Source organism: Salmo salar, chromosome ssa01 (assembly GCF_905237065.1).
Source record: "Salmo salar chromosome ssa01, Ssal_v3.1, whole genome shotgun sequence".
Classification (NCBI taxonomy): Eukaryota; Metazoa; Chordata; class Actinopteri; order Salmoniformes; family Salmonidae; genus Salmo; species Salmo salar.
The window spans coordinates 108336796-108354705 of record NC_059442.1 but is presented as its reverse complement, the minus strand read 5'-3'; the positions used below and the strand labels follow the sequence as shown (position 1 = coordinate 108354705).

At 50.7% G+C, this 17910-nt stretch overlaps 1 protein-coding gene across 1 annotated transcript in view; it reads left to right on the top strand.

Moving 5' to 3' along the window:
• LOC106591361 (ankyrin-3) overlaps nucleotides 1–5754 on the top strand; it is a gene marked incomplete at its 3' end in the record, with an annotated part of 349799 nt that extends 344045 nt beyond the window's left edge. Inside the window, exons 9-14 of the mRNA XM_045698814.1 lie at nucleotides 1173–1271; nucleotides 2532–2630; nucleotides 2706–2903; nucleotides 4555–4653; nucleotides 5133–5231; nucleotides 5635–5754. Of these exons, the coding sequence (XP_045554770.1) occupies nucleotides 1173–1271; nucleotides 2532–2630; nucleotides 2706–2903; nucleotides 4555–4653; nucleotides 5133–5231; nucleotides 5635–5754 (714 nt within the window). The remainder of the gene's footprint in view (nucleotides 1–1172; nucleotides 1272–2531; nucleotides 2631–2705; nucleotides 2904–4554; nucleotides 4654–5132; nucleotides 5232–5634) is intronic.
• Nucleotides 5755–17910: the final 12156 nt, after the last annotated feature.

The following is a 17910-nucleotide window of genomic DNA, read 5'->3' as shown; positions in this document are numbered from 1 at the left end:
GACTGTCCTGCAGACACAGTTCACTAACCCCAGTCCCCAGGACTGCCTCAGACCTGACTGTCCTACAGACACAGTTCACTAACCCCAGTACCCCAGGACTACCTCTGACCTGACTGTCCTGCAGACACAGTTCACTAACCCCAGTACCCCAGGACTACCTCAGACCTGACTGTCCTGCAGACACAGTTCACTAACCCCAGTACCCCAGGACTGCCTCAGAACTGACTGTCCTACAGACACAGTTCACTAACCCCAGTACCCCAGGACTGCCTCAGACCTGACTGTCCTGCAGACACAGTTCACTAACCCCAGGACCCCAGGACTGCCTCAGACCTGACTGTCCTGCAGACACAGTTCACTAACCCCAGGACTTCCTCAGACCTGACTGTCCTACAGACACAGTTCACTAACCCCAGGACCACCTCAGACCTGACTGTCCTGCAGACGCAGTTCACTAACCCCAGTACCCCAGGACTACCTCAGACCTGACTGTCCTGCAGACACAGTTCACTAACTCCAGTACCCCAGGACTACCTCAGACCTGACTGTCCTGCAGAGACAGTTCACTAACCCCAGTACCCCAGGACTACCTCAGACCTGACTGTCCTGCAGACACAGTTCACTAACCCCAGGACCCCAAGACTACCTCAGACCTGACTGTCCTGCAGACACAGTTCACTAACCCCAGTACCCCAGGACTGCCTCAGACCTGACTGTCCTACAGACACAGTTCACTAACCCCAGTACCCCAGGACTACCTCTGACCTGACTGTCCTGCAGACACAGTTCACTAACCCCAGGACTACCTCAGACCTGACTGTCCTACAGACACAGTTCACTAACCCCAGTACCCCAGGACTACCTCAGACCTGACTGTCTTACAGACACAGTTCACTAACCCCAGGACCACCTCAGACCTGACTGTCCTGCAGACACAGTTCACTAAGCCCAGTACCCCAGGACTACCTCAGACCTGACTGTCCTGCAGACACAGTGTCAGCTGACAGTGAAGGGTGAAGCTGTTTACAATACACTCAGAACAAACCACGGATAACCTGCTGTTAGTGTCATTCAAAGTACTGTATGCGTAGAGGTATTATCTTAATGTCTAATCTGATGGAAATAATGACTGTACTGTATTTATGGCTTGATGTTGTGTCTCCCCTCCTCAGAATGACATCACACCGCTGCACGTGGCTTCTAAGAGAGGGAATGGCAACATGGTCAAAGTTCTGCTGGAGAGGGGAGGCAAGATAGACGCCAGGACTAAGGTTAGATATACACTGTACTAAATTATACAACGGGTGGGTCTAATCCTGAATGCTGATTGGTTAAAACGGCATTCCAGCCGGCGTCTATTCCACAAGTTACCACCGGCTAAATCTATGACATTAAAATGTCTATTTACTCTGTTCCATCTGACTGGGCAATCCACTGTCTCATCTGCCCCGCCAGGCAATTTATAACCTTTATCTCCACTATAAAAAGCATCTAGACATTATCTCATGTTTCTAACATTTAGTTTAACGCCAGAGATTTGTATAAACCTTGCTGTCTGTCGCTCCGACATTTTCAACATTGTTTCTATATTCATATTGGATCTCCAGCTGTCCCGTAGTAATGAACGTGTCAGAACGAGAAAGACAGGCAGGCAGCATTTCTCAGACAGTCCAAATCATGAATCAGCTGGTATAATTTTTATGGATATATATACAAAGAAATGTAAATTTAAAAAAAGGTAAAAAACAAAAGGTAGTGCAGCTAGTTTGCAGTCTTTCCAGCTTCAGTTTGAAGTGATTGTGTTTAGCTGTGTTGTTGGCTAGCTCCTCTGAACAACGAGTGAGCAAACGAGTCCTGACGAGAGACCACATTTCCTCTGCCAGGCAAAATCGCACCTCATTAGCTCATTGTTATGGATGTATCCAAATAAATGTCACTAGAAAACAACTTAAACAAATGAAAATGCGGCTACTTTGCTGTTATTCTGGCTGTACTTTTTGACGGGACTGTAATTTAACCGTATTTGGCTAGCTAGCAAGCAAGGGATAAGAACGTTGCCAGCCAGAATGGCAAAGGAACATTCATCACTTTAGAAGTGTCATTGTGTTTCCAAGTCACTAAATCCTCATCAGCGCCAATTGAGAATTCACTGAGTACAACGCTCAGTCGGACCTCATAGAGCTTTCAGCGATGTAGTGACGGAACGTGAAATCTGTGAATACCTTGACCTTGACCTCTATGTTGGTCCGTGGTCAGATTCATGTTTATTGTCCTACAGGAGGACTGGTCCATGTTCAGATTCATGTTTATTGTCCTACTGGAGGACTGGTCCGTGGTCAGATTCATGTTTATTGTCCTACAGGAGGACTGGTCCGTGATCAGATTCATGTTTATTGTCCTACAGGAAGTAAATGTAGCTCATACACAACATACACAAAACATCTAGAAAAGCCATCAGGGAAGAACCAATAGTCAGAGATACAGTAAGTAACCTGTCTAATGCCCTACTTCCCCTTAACCTCTGACCCCAGGACGGTCTGACCCCTCTCCACTGTGGCGCCAGGAGCGGACATGAACAAGTGCTGGAGATGCTGCTAGACAGAGGAGCTCCCATCCTGTCCAAAACTAAGGTACAGTAACTATGGCAATGTCTTTCTCTCTCTGTCCCTGTCCCCCCTCTAAACTGTCTGTCTGTCCCCCTCCAGAACGGTCTGTCTCCCCTCCACATGGCCACCCAGGGGGACCATCTGAACTGTGTTCAGCTCCTGCTACACCACGAGGTTCCTGTTGATGATGTCACCAACGACTACCTGACGGCCCTGCATGTCGCCGCCCACTGCGGACACTACAAGGTCGCCAAGGTCATTGTGGACAAGAAGGCCAATCCCAACGCTAAAGCACTGGTAAGCATCAGTCACACTGTGTATTAAAAATCCCTATTAGCTGTTAGCTTAGCTTAAGCTTAGCATTATTTTAGCAATAACTTAGCATTAGCTTTAGCGGTAGCTACTCTTCCTGGGATCCACACTAAATTGGAAACACAGAACAGTGACATGGGAACAGTAACACACTGACAGTGAAACACCGAACTCTGTTGTTCCCTGGTTCCTGTTAGAAAACCACTTCCAGTAGAATCAATGTGAAATACACATTAACTTCCTGTTGTATCATTCTGCCTCATCCAGTCCACAGCCTCTGAGGCTGCCTGTTGGCAGCAAGGTTAGGGCTAGGGTTTATGGCATCAGGCAGCCACTAGCATACTGGCATGGTGTTTAGTCATTGGAACAGAATGGCTGAATTTTACAGAGAAAAAAGGAGGAAGTAAAGAGGGAACTGAAGAAATAACACATGGTGCCAAACCTCAAAGCAGCCAGAGAGGCCAGTCTGATCCAGCTGGATATAACGCTGTGTTACTGTAACTCCACCTTTATCTGGTTAGTATCTGGTTAGCTGGGGGTTAACCAGGCTGGATGCTGCCAGGACATCTATAGAGCTGTGCTGTGTGTTAACCAGGCTGGATGCTGCCAGGACATCTACAGAGTTGTGGTGTGTTAACCAGGCTGGATGCTGCCAGGACATCTATAGAGCTGTGCTATGTGTTAACCAGGCTGGATGCTGCCAGGACATCTATAGAGCTGTGCTGTGTGTTAACCAGGCTGGATGCTGCCAGGACATCTATAGAGCTGTGCTGTGGGTTAACCAGGCTGGATGCTGCCAGGACGTCTATAGAGCTGTGCTGTGTGTTAACCAGGCTGGATGGTGCCAGGACATCTATAGAGCTGTGCTGTGTGTTGACCAGGCTGGATGCTGCCAGGACATCTATAGAGCTGTGCTGTGTGTTAACAAGACTGGATGCTGCCAGGACGTCTATAGAGCTGTGCTGTGTGTTAACCAGGCTGGATGCTGCCAGGACATCTATAGAGTTGGTGCTGTGTGTTAACCAGGCTGGATGCTGCCAGGACATCTATAGAGCTGTGCTGTGGGTTAACCAGGCTGGATGCTGCCAGGACATCTAGATAGCTGTGTTGTGTGTTAACCAGGCTGGATGCTGCCAGGACATCTACAGAGCTGCGCTGTGTGTTGACCAGGCTGGATGCTGCCAGGACATCTATAGAGCTGTGCTGTGTGTTAACAAGACTGGATGCTGCCAGGACGTCTATAGAGCTGTGCTGTGTGTTAACCAGGCTGGATGCTGCCAGGACATCTAGATAGCTGTGTTGTGTGTTAACCAGGCTGGATGCTGCCAGGACATCTATAGAGCTGTGCTGTGTGTTAACAAGACTGGATGCTGCCAGGACGTCTATAGAGCTGTGCTGTGTGTTAACCAGGCTGGATGCTGCCAGGACATCTATAGAGTTGGTGCTGTGTGTTAACCAGGCTGGATGCTGCCAGGACATCTATAGAGCTGTGCTGTGGGTTAACCAGGCTGGATGCTGCCAGGACATCTAGATAACTGTGATGTGGTAACCAGGCTGGATGCTGCCAGGACATCTATAGAGCTGTGCTGTGTGTTGACCAGGCTGGATGCTGTTGTGTTGTGTGTTTTTCTTTTAGAATGGTTTCACTCCGCTCCACATCGCCTGCAAGAAGAACAGAATCAAAGTGATGGAACTACTGCTGAAACACGGAGCATCCATACAGGCAGTGACCGAGGTAGGAACTGAAACACGGAGCGTCCATACAGGCAGTGACCGAGGTAGGAGCTGAAACACAGAGCGTCCATACAGGCAGTGGCCGAGGTAGGAACTGAAACACGGAGCGTCCATACAGGCAGTGACCGAGGTAGGAACTGAAACACGGAGCGACCATACAGGCAGTGACCGAGGTAGGACCTGAAACACGGAGCGTCCATACAGGCAGTGTCTCTGTTCCAGTCGGGTCTCTTGTTCCTAGAATAACTCTGTGTCTATGTTCCAGTCGGGTCTCTTGTTCCTAGAATAACTCTGTGTCTCTGTTCCAGTCGGGTCTCTTGTTCCTAGAATAACTCTGTGTCTCTATTCCAGTCGGGTCTCTTGTTCCTAGAATAACTGTGTGTCTCTGTTCCAGTCGGGTCTCTTGTTCCTAGAATAACTCTGTGTCTCTGTTCCAGTCGGGTCTCTTGTTCCTAGAATAACTCTGTGTCTCTGTTCCAGTCGGGTCTCACTCCGATCCATGTGGCGGCTTTCATGGGACACGATAACATCGTCACTCAGCTGACGAATCACGGAGCTTCGCCAAACACAACTAATGTGGTGAGTCACAGAATACACTCTCTCTCTCTCTCTCTCTCTCTCTCTCTCTCTCTCTCTCTCTCTCTCTCTCTCTCTCTCTCTCTCTCTCTCTCTCTCTCTCTCTCTCTCCCCTCCCTCTCCCTCTCTCTCTTTATCTCTCTCTCTCTCATATCAAAGTATTTGAAAGAAACTATTTGATAATGTCAAAGAAAGAGGAAAGCATTCCATATAGATTTAGAACATTAAGCCTGTGTGTTTGATAGAACCCTGGTATCTAACCTGTGTGTTTGATAGAACCCTGGTATCTAACCTGTGTGTTTGATAGAACCCTGGAATCTAACCTGTGTGTTTGATAGAACCCAGGTATCTAACCTGTGTGTTTCTGTGGTAACATTTCTAGCCTGTTTGTATCTCTGTGTTTCAGAGGGGAGAGACGCCGCTCCACATGGCAGCGAGAGCCGGCCAGGCTGACGTGGTCAAATACCTGGTTCAGAACGGAGCCAGAGTGGAGGTCAAGGCCAAGGTAGGACTGGAGAAAAACCCCATACTGACTAGAGAGAATCCCCATACTGACTGGAGAGAATACTGACTGGAGAGAATCCCCCATACTGACTGGAGAGAATCCCCCATACTGACTGGAGAGAATCCCCCATACTGACTGGAGAGAATCCCCCATACTGACTGGAGAGAATCCCCCATACTGACTGGAGAGAATCCCCCATACTGACAGGAGAGAATACTGACTGGAGAGAATCCACCATACTGACTGGAGTGAATCCCCCATAACGACTGGAGAGAATCCCCCATACCGACTGGAGAGAATCCCCCATACTGACTGGAGAGAATCCCCCATACTGACTGGAGAGAATCCCCCATACTGACAGGAGATAATCCCCCATACTGACTGGAGAGAATACTGACTGGATAGAATCCCCCATACTGACTGGAGAGAATCCTCCATACTGACTGGAGAGAATCCCCAATAGCGACTGGAGAGAATCCCCCACACTGACTGGAGAGAATCCCCCATACTGACTGGAGAGAATCCCCCATACTGACTGGAGAGAATCCCCCATACTGACTGGAGATAATCCCCCATACTGACTGGAGAGAATACTGACTGGAGAGAATACCCCATACTGACTGGAGAGAATCCCCCACACTGACTGGAGAGAATCCCCAATACTGACTGGAGAGAATCCCCCATACTGACTGGAGAGAATCCCCCATACTGACTGGAGAGAATCCCCCATACTGACTGGAGAGAATCCCCCATACCGACTGGAGAGAATCCCCCATACTGACTGGAGAGAATCCCCCATACCGACTGGAGAGAATCCCCATACTGACTGGAGAGAATCCACCATACTGACTGGAGAGAATCCCCCATACTGACTGGAGAGAATCCCCCATACTGACTGGAGAGAATCCCCCATACTGATTTGGAGAGAATCACCCATACTGACTGGAGAGAATCCCCCATACTGACTGGAGAGAATCCCCCATACTGACTGGAGAGAATCCCCCATATTGACTGGAGAGAATCCCCCATACTGACTGGAGAGAATCCTCCATACTGACTGGAGAGAATCCCCCATACTGATTAGAGAGAATCCCCCATACTGACTAGAGAGAATCCCCCATACTGACTGGAGAGAATCGCCCATACTGACTGGAGAGAATCCCCCATACCGACTGGAGAGAATCCCCCATACTGACTGGAGAGAATCCCCCATACTGACTGGAGAGAATCCCCCATACTGACTGGAGAGAATCCCCCATACTGACTGGAGAGAATCCCCCATACTGACTGGAGAGAACCCATACTGACTGGAGAGAATCCCCCATACTGACTGGAGAGAATATTGACTGGAGAGAATCCCCCATACTGACTGGAGAGAACCCATACTGACTGGAGAGAATCCCCCATACTGACTGGAGAGAATATTGACTGGAGAGAATCCCCCATACTGACTGGAGAGAATCCTCCATACTGACTGGAGAGAATCCCCCATACTGACTAGAGAGAATCCCCCATACTGACTAGAGAGAATCCCCCATACTGACTGGAGAGAATCCCCCATACTGACTGGAGAGAATCCCCCATACTGACTGGAGAGAACCCATACTGACTGGAGAGAATCCCCCATACTGACTGGAGAGAATATTGACTGGAGAGTATCCCCCATACTGACTGGAGAGAATCCTCCATACTGACTGGAGAGAATCCCCCATACTGACTAGAGAGAATCCCCCATACTGACTAGAGAGAATCCCCCATACTGACTGGAGAGAATCCCCCATACTGACTGGAGAGAATCCCCCATACTGACTGGAGAGAATCCCCCATACCGACTGGAGAGAATCCCCCATACCGACTGGAGAGAATCCCCCATACTGACTGGAGAGAATCCCCCATACTGACTGGAGAGAATACCCATACTTACTGGAGAGAATCTGCCATACCGACTGGAGAGAATCCCCCATACTGACTGGAGAGAATCCCCCATACCGACTGGAGAGAATCCCCCATACCGACTGGAGAGAATCCCCCATACCGACTGGAGAGAATCCCCCATACCGACTGGAGTGAATCCCCCATACTGACTGGAGAGAATCCCCCATCCTGACTGGAGAGAATCCGCCATACTGACAGGAGAGAACCCATACTGACTGGAGAGAATCCCCCATACTGACTGGAGAGAATCCCCCATACTGACTGGAGAGAATCCCCCATACTGACTGGAGAGAACCCATACTGACTGGAGAGAATCCCCCATACTGACTGGAGAGAATATTGACTGGAGAGAATCCCCCATACTGACTGGAGAGAACCCATACTGACTGGAGAGAATCCCCCATACTGACTGGAGAGAATATTGACTGGAGAGAATCCCCCATACTGACTGGAGAGAATCCTCCATACTGACTGGAGAGAATCCCCCATACTGACTAGAAAGAATCCCCCATACTGACTAGAGAGAATCCCCCATACTGACTGGAGAGAATCCCCCATACTGACTGGAGAGAATCCCCCATACTGACTGGAGAGAACCCATACTGACTGGAGAGAATCCCCCATACTGACTGGAGAGAATATTGACTGGAGAGAATCCCCCATACTGACTGGAGAGAATCCTCCATACTGACTGGAGAGAATCCCCCATACTGACTAGAGAGAATCCCCCATACTGACTAGAGAGAATCCCCCATACTGACTGGAGAGAATGCCCCATACTGACTGGAGAGAATCCCCCATACTGACTGGAGAGAATCCCCCATACCGACTGGAGAGAATCCCCCATACCCACTGGAGAGAATCCCCCATACCGACTGGAGAGAATCCCCCATACCGACTGGAGTGAATCCCCCATACTGACTGGAGAGAATCCCCCATCCTGACTGGAGAGAATCCCCCATACTGACAGGAGAGAACCCATACTGACTGGAGAGAATCCCCCATACTGACTGGAGAGAATCCCCCATACTGACTGGAGAGAATCCCCCATACTGACTGGAGAGAACCCATACTGACTGGAGAGAATCCCCCATACTGACTGGAGAGAATATTGACTGGAGAGAATCCCCCATACTGACTGGAGAGAACCCATACTGACTGGAGAGAATCCCCCATACTGACTGGAGAGAATATTGACTGGAGAGAATCCCCCATACTGACTGGAGAGAATCCTCCATACTGACTGGAGAGAATCCCCCATACTGACTAGAGAGAATCCCCCATACTGACTGGAGAGAATCCCCCATACTGACTGGAGAGAATCCCCCATACTGACTGGAGAGAATCCCCCATACTGACTGGAGAGAACCCATACTGACTGGAGAGAATCCCCCATACTGACTGGAGAGAATATTGACTGGAGAGTATCCCCCATACTGACTGGAGAGAATCCTCCATACTGACTGGAGAGAATCCCCCATACTGACTAGAGAGAATCCCCCATACTGACTAGAGAGAATCCCCCATACTGACTGGAGAATCCCCCATACTGACTGGAGAGAATCCCCCATACTGACTGGAGAGAATCCCCCATACCGACTGGAGAGAATCCCCCATACCGACTGGAGAGAATCCCCCATACTGACTGGAGAGAATCCCCCATACTGACTGGAGAGAATACCCATACTTACTGGAGAGAATCCGCCATACCGACTGGAGAGAATCCCCCATACTGACTGGAGAGAATCCCCCATACCGACTGGAGAGAATCCCCCATACCGACTGGAGAGAATCCCCCATACCGACTGGAGAGAATCCCCCATACCGACTGGAGTGAATCCCCCATACTGACTGGAGAGAATCCCCCATCCTGACTGGAGAGAATCCCCCATACTGACAGGAGAGAACCCATACTGACTGGAGAGAATCCCCCATACTGACTGGAGAGAATCCCCCATACTGACTGGAGAGAATCCCCCATACTGACTGGAGAGAACCCATACTGACTGGAGAGAATATTGACTGGAGAGAATCCCCCATACTGACTGGAGAGAACCCATACTGACTGGAGAGAATCCCCCATACTGACTGGAGAGAATATTGACTGGAGAGAATCCCCCATACTGACTGGAGAGAATCCTCCATACTGACTGGAGAGAATCCCCCATACTGACTAGAAAGAATCCCCCATACTGACTAGAGAGAATCCCCCATACTGACTGGAGAGAATCCCCCATACTGACTGGAGAGAATCCCCCATACTGACTGGAGAGAATCCCCCATACTGACTGGAGAGAACCCATACTGACTGGAGAGAATCCCCCATACTGACTGGAGAGAATCATATGACTGGAGAGAATCCCCCATACTGACTGGAGAGAACCCCATACTGACTGGAGAGAATCCCCCATACTGACTGGAGAGAACCCATACTGACTGGAGAGAATCCCCCATACTGACTGGAGAGAATCCTCCATACTGACTGGAGAGAATCCCCCATACTGACTAGAGAGAATCCCCCATACTGACTAGAGAGAATCCCCCATACTGACTGGAGAGAATCCCCCATACTGACTGGAGAGAATCCCCCATACTGACTGGAGAGAATCCCCCATACTGACTGGAGAGAATCCCCCATACTGACTGGAGAGAATCCCCCATACTGACTGGAGAGAATCCCCCATACTGACTGGAGAGAATCCCCCATACTGACTGGAGAGAATCCCCCATACTGACTGGAGAGAATCCCCCATACTGACTGGAGAGAATCCCCCATACTGACTGGAGAGAATCCCCCATACTGACTGGAGAGAACCCATACTGACTGGAGAGTATCCCCCATACTGACTGGAGAGAATCCCCCATACTGACTGGAGAGAATCCCCATACTGACTAGAGAGAATCCCCCATACTGACTAGAGAGAATCCCCCATACTGACTGGAGAGAATCCCCCATACTGACTGGAGAGAATCCCCCATACTGACTGGAGAGAATCCCCCATACCGACTGGAGAGAATCCCCCATACCGACTGGAGAGAATCCCCCATACTGACTGGAGAGAATCCCCCATACTGACTGGAGAGAATCCCCCATACTGACTGGAGAGAATCCTGCCATACCGACTGGAGAGAATCCCCCATACTGACTGGAGAGAATCCCCCATACCGACTGGAGAGAATCCCCCATACCGACTGGAGAGAATCCCCCATACCGACTGGAGAGAATCCCCCATACCGACTGGAGTGAATCCCCCATACTGACTGGAGAGAATCCCCCATCCTGACTGGAGAGAATCCCCCATACTGACAGGAGAGAACCCATACTGACTGGAGAGAATCCCCCATACTGACTGGAGAGAATCCCCCATACTGACTGGAGAGAATCCCCCATACTGACTGGAGAGAACCCCATACTGACTGGAGAGAATCCCCCATACTGACTGGAGAGAATATTGACTGGAGAGAATCCCCCATACTGACTGGAGAGAACCCATACTGACTGGAGAGAATCCCCCATACTGACTGGAGAGAATATTGACTGGAGAGAATCCCCCATACTGACTGGAGAGAATCCTCCATACTGACTGGAGAGAATCCCCATACTGACTAGAAAGAATCCCCCATACTGACTAGAGAGAATCCCCCATACTGACTAGAGAGAATCCCCCATACTGACTGGAGAGAATCCCCCATACTGACTGGAGAGAATCCCCCATACTGACTGGAGAGAACCCATACTGACTGGAGAGAATCCCCCATACTGACTGGAGAGAATATTGACTGGAGAGAATCCCCCATACTGACTGGAGAGAATCCTCCATACTGACTGGAGAGAATCCCCCATACTGACTAGAGAGAATCCCCCATACTGACTAGAGAGAATCCCCCATACTGACTGGAGAGAATGCCCCATACTGACTGGAGAGAATCCCCCATACTGACTGGAGAGAATCCCCCATACCGACTGGAGAGAATCCCCCATACCGACTGGAGAGAATCCCCCATACCGACTGGAGAGAATCCCCCATACCGACTGGAGAGAATCCCCCATACTGACTGGAGAGAATCCCCCATCCTGACTGGAGAGAATCCCCCATACTGACTGGAGAGAATCCCCCATACCGACTGGAGAGAATCCCCCATACCGACTGGAGAGAATCCCCCATACTGACTGGAGAGAATCCCCCATACCGACTGGAGAGAATCCCCCATACTGACTGGAGAGAATCCCCCATACTGACTGGAGAGAATCCCCCATACTGACTGGAGAGAATCCCCCATACTGACTGGAGAGAATCCCCCATACTGACTGGAGAGAATCCCCCCATACTGACTGGAGAGAATCCCCCATACTGACTGGAGAGAATCCCCCATACTGACTGGAGAGAATCCCCCATACTGACTGGAGAGAATCCCCCATACTGACTGGAGAGAATCCCCCATACTGACTGGAGAGAATCCCCCATACTGACTGGAGAGAATCCCCCATACTGACTGGAGAGAATCCCCCATACTGACTGGAGAGAATCCCCCATACTGACTGGAGAGAATCCCCCATACTGACTGGAGAGAATCCCCCATACTGACTGGAGAGAATCCCCCATACTGACTGGAGAGAATCCCCCATACTGACTGGAGAGAATCCCCCATACTGACTGGAGAGAATCCCCCATACTGACTGGAGAGAATCCCCCATACTGACTGGAGAGAATCCCCCATACTGACTGGAGAGAATCCCCCATACTGACTGGAGAGAATCCCCCCATACTGACTGGAGAGAATCCCCCATACCGACTGGAGAGAATCCCCATACTGACTGGAGAGAATCCCCCATACCGACTGGAGAGAATCCCCCATACCGACTGGAGAGAATCCCCCATACCGACTGGAGAGAATCCCCCATACCGACTGGAGAGAATCCCCCATACTGACTGGAGAGAATCCCCCATACTGACTGGAGAGAATCCCCCATACTGACTGGAGAGAATCCCCCATACTGACTGGAGAGAATCCCCCATACTGACTGGAGAGAATCCCCCATACTGACTGGAGAGAATCCCCCATACTGACTGGAGAGAATCCCCCATACTGACTGGAGAGAATCCCCCATACTGACTGGAGAGAATCCCCCATACTGACTGGAGAGAATCCCCCATACTGACTGGAGAGAATCCCCATACTGACTGGAGAGAATCCCCCATACTGACTGGAGAGAATCCCCCATACTGACTGGAGAGAATCCCCCATACTGACTGGAGAGAATCCCCCATACCGACTGGAGAGAATCCCCCATACTGACTGGAGAGAATCCCCCATAGCGACTGGAGAGAATCCCCCATACTGACTGGAGAGAATCCCCCATACTGACTGGAGAGAATCCCCCATACTGACTGGAGAGAATCCCCCATACTGACTGGAGAGAATCCCCCATACTGACTGGAGAGAATCCCCCATACTGACTGGAGAGAACCCCATACTGACTGGAGAGAATCCCCCATACTGACTGGAGAGAATCCCCCATACTGACTGGAGAGAATCCCCCATACTGACTGGAGAGAATCCCCCATACTGACTGGAGAGAATCCCCCATACTGACTGGAGAGAATCCCCCATACTGACTGGAGAGAATCCCCCATACTGACTGGAGAGAATCCCCCATACTGACTGGAGAGAATCCCCCATACTGACTGGAGAGAACCCCATACTGACTGGAGAGAATCCCCCATACTGACTGGAGAGAATATTGACTGGAGAGAATCCCCCATACTGACTGGAGAGAATCCTCCATACTGACTGGAGAGAATCCCCCATACTGACTAGAGAGAATCCCCCATACTGACTAGAGAGAATCCCCCATACTGACTGGAGAGAATCCCCCATACTGACTGGAGAGAATCCCCCATACTGACTGGAGAGAATCCCCCATACCGACTGGAGAGAATCCCCCATACCGACTGGAGAGAATCCCCCATACTGACTGGAGAGAATCCCCCATACTGACTGGAGAGAATACCCATACTGACTGGAGAGAATCCCCCATACCGACTGGAGAGAATCCCCCATACTGACTGGAGAGAATCCCCCATACCGACTGGAGAGAATCCCCCATACCGACTGGAGAGAATCCCCCATACTGACTGGAGAGAATCCCCCATACCGACTGGAGAGAATCCCCCATACTGACTGGAGAGAATCCCCCATACTGACTGGAGAGAATCCCCCATACTGACAGGAGAGAACCCATACTGACTGGAGAGAATCCCCCATACTGACTGGAGAGAATCCCCCATACTGACTGGAGAGAATCCGCCATACTGACTGGAGAGAATCCCCCATACTGACTGGAGAGAATCCCCCATACCGACTGGAGAGAATCCCCCATACTGACTGGAGAGAATCCCCCATACCGACTGGAGAGAATCCCCCATACCGACTGGAGAGAATCCCCCATACTGACTGGAGAGAATCCCCCATACTGACTGGAGAGAATCCCCCATACTGACAGGAGAGAATCCCCCATACTGACTGGAGAGAATCCCCCATACTGACTGGAGAGAATCCCCCATACTGACTGGAGAGAATCCCCATACTGACTGGAGAGAATCCCCCATACTGACTGGAGAGAATCCCCATACTGACTGGAGAGAATCCCCCATACTGACTGGAGAGAATCCCCCATACTGACTGGAGAGAATCCCCCATACTGACTGGAGAGAATCCCCCATACTGACTGGAGAGAATCCCCCATACTGACTGGAGAGAATCCCCCATACTGACTGGAGAGAATCCCCCATACTGACTGGAGAGAATCCCCCATACTGACTGGAGAGAATCCCCCATACTGACTGGAGAGAATCCCCCCATACTGACTGGAGAGAATCCCCCATACTGACTGGAGAGAATCCCCCATACTGACTGGAGAGAATCCCCCATACTGACTGGAGAGAATCCCCATACTGACTGGAGAGAATCCCCCATACTGACTGGAGAGAATCCCCCATACTGACTGGAGAGAATCCCCCATACTGACTGGAGAGAATCCCCCATACTGACTGGAGAGAATCCCCCATACTGACTGGAGAGAATCCCCCATACTGACTGGAGAGAATCCCCCATACTGACTGGAGAGAATCCCCCATACTGACTGGAGAGAATCCCCCCATACCGACTGGAGAGAATCCCCCATACCGACTGGAGAGAATCCCCCATACCGACTGGAGAGAATCCCCCATACTGACTGGAGAGAATCCCCCATACTGACTGGAGAGAATCCCCCATACTGACTGGAGAGAATCCCCCATACTGACTGGAGAGAATCCCCCATACTGACTGGAGAGAATCCCCCATACTGACTGGAGAGAATCCCCCCATACTGACTGGAGAGAATCCCCCATACTGACTGGAGAGAATCCCCATACTGACTGGAGAGAATCCCCCATACCGACTGGAGAGAATCCCCCATACTGACTGGAGAGAATCCCCCATACTGACTGGAGAGAATCCCCCATACCGACTGGAGAGAATCCCCCATACTGACTGGAGAGAATCCCCCATACTGACTGGAGAGAATCCCCCATACTGACTGGAGAGAATCCCCCATACTGACTGGAGACTGAAGAGAATCCCCCATACTGACTGGAGAGAATCCCCCATACTGACTGGAGAGAATCCCCCATACTGACTGGAGAGAATCCCCCATACTGACTGGAGAGAATCCCCCATACTGACTGGAGAGAATCCCCCATACTGACTGGAGAGAATCCCCCATACTGACTGGAGAGAATCCCCCATACTGACTGGAGAGAATCCCCCATACTGACTGGAGAGAATCCCCCATACTGACTGGAGAGAATCCCCCCATACTGACTGGAGAGAATCCCCCATACTGACTGGAGAGAATCCCCCATACTGACTGGAGAGAATCCCCCATACTGACTGGAGAGAATCCCCCATACTGACTGGAGAGAATCCCCCATACTGACTGGAGAGAATCCCCATACTGACTGGAGAGAATCCCCCATACTGACTAGAGAGAATCCCCCATACTGACTAGAGAGAATCCCCCATACTGACTGGAGAGAATCCCCCATACTGACTGGAGAGAATCCCCCATACTGACTGGAGAGAATCCCCCATACTGACTGGAGAGAATCCAATGACTGGAGAGAATCCCCCATACTGACTGGAGAGAATCCCCCATACTGACTGGAGAGAATCCCCCCATACCGACTGGAGAGAATCCCCCATACCGACTGGAGAGAATCCCCCATACCGACTGGAGAGAATCCCCCATACCGACTGGAGAGAATCCCCCATACTGACTGGAGAGAATCCCCCATACTGACTGGAGAGAATCCCCCATACTGACTGGAGAGAATCCCCCATACCGACTGGAGAGAATCCCCCATACCGACTGGAGAGAATCCCCCATACTGACTGGAGAGAATCCCCCATACTGACTGGAGAGAATCCCCCATACCGACTGGAGAGAATCCCCCATACTGACTGGAGAGAATCCCCCATACTGACTGGAGAGAATCCCCCATACTGACTGGAGAGAATCCCCCATACTGACTGGAGAGAATCCCCCATACCGACTGGAGAGAATCCCCCATACTGACTGGAGAGAATCCCCCATACTGACTGGAGAGAATCCCCCATACTGACTGGAGAGAATCCCCCATACTGACTGGAGAGAATCCCCCATACTGACTGGAGAGAATCCCCCATACCGACTGGAGAGAATCCCCCATACCGACTGGAGAGAATCCCCCATACCGACTGGAGAGAATCCCCCATACCGACTGGAGAGAATCCCCCATACTGACTGGAGAGAATCCCCCATACTGACTGGAGAGAATCCCCCATACTGACTGGAGAGAATCCCCCATACTGACTGGAGAGAATCCCCATACTGACTGGAGAGAATCCCCCATACTGACTGGAGAGAATCCCCCATACTGACTGGAGAGAATCCCCCATACTGACTGGAGAGAATCCCCCCATACTGACTGGAGAGAATCCCCCATACTGACTGGAGAGAATCCCCCATACTGACTGGAGAGAATCCCCCATACTGACTGGAGAGAATCCCCCATACTGACTGGAGAGAATCCCCCCATACTGACTGGAGAGAATCCCCCATACCGACTGGAGAGAATCCCCCATACTGACTGGAGAGAATCCCCCATACTGACTGGAGAGAATCCCCCATACTGACTGGAGAGAATCCCCCATACTGACTGGAGAGAATCCCCCATACTGACTGGAGAGAATCCCCATACTGACTGGAGAGAATCCCCCATACTGACTGGAGAGAATCCCCATACTGACTGGAGAGAATCCCCCATACTGACTGGAGAGAATCCCCCATACCGACTGGAGAGAATCCCCCATACTGACTGGAGAACACTGACTGGAGAGAATCCCCCATACTGACTGGAGAGAATCCCCCATACTGACTGGAGAGAATCCCCATACTGACTGGAGAGAATCCCCCATACTGACTGGAGAGAATCCCCATACTGACTGGAGAGAATCCCCCATACCGACTGGAGAGAATCCCCCATACTGACTGGAGAGAATCCCCCATACTGACTGGAGAGAATCCCCCATACTGACTGGAGAGAATCCCCCATACTGACTGGAGAGAATCCCCCATACTGACTGGAGAGAATCCCCCATACTGACTGGAGAGAACCCCCATACTGACTGGAGAGAATCCCCCATACTGACTGGAGAGAATCCCCCATACTGACTGGAGAGAATCCCCCATACTGACTGGAGAGAATCCCCCATACTGACTGGAGAGAATCCCCCATACTGACTAGAGAGAATCCCCCATACTGACTGGAGAGAATCCCCCATACTGACTGGAGAGAATCCCCCATACTGACTGGAGAGAATCCCCCATACTGACTGGAGAGAACCCATACTGACTGGAGAGAATCCCCCCATACTGACTGGAGAGAATATTGACTGGAGAGAATCCCCCCATACTGACTGGAGAGAATCCTCCATACTGACTGGAGAGAATCCCCCATACTGACTAGAGAGAATCCCCCATACTGACTGGAGAGAATCCCCCATACTGACTGGAGAGAATCCCCCATACTGACTGGAGAGAATCCCCCATACTGACTGGAGAGAATCCCCCATACTGACTGGAGAGAATCCCCCATACCGACTGGAGAGAATCCCCCATACTGACTGGAGAGAATCCCCCATACTGACTGGAGAGAA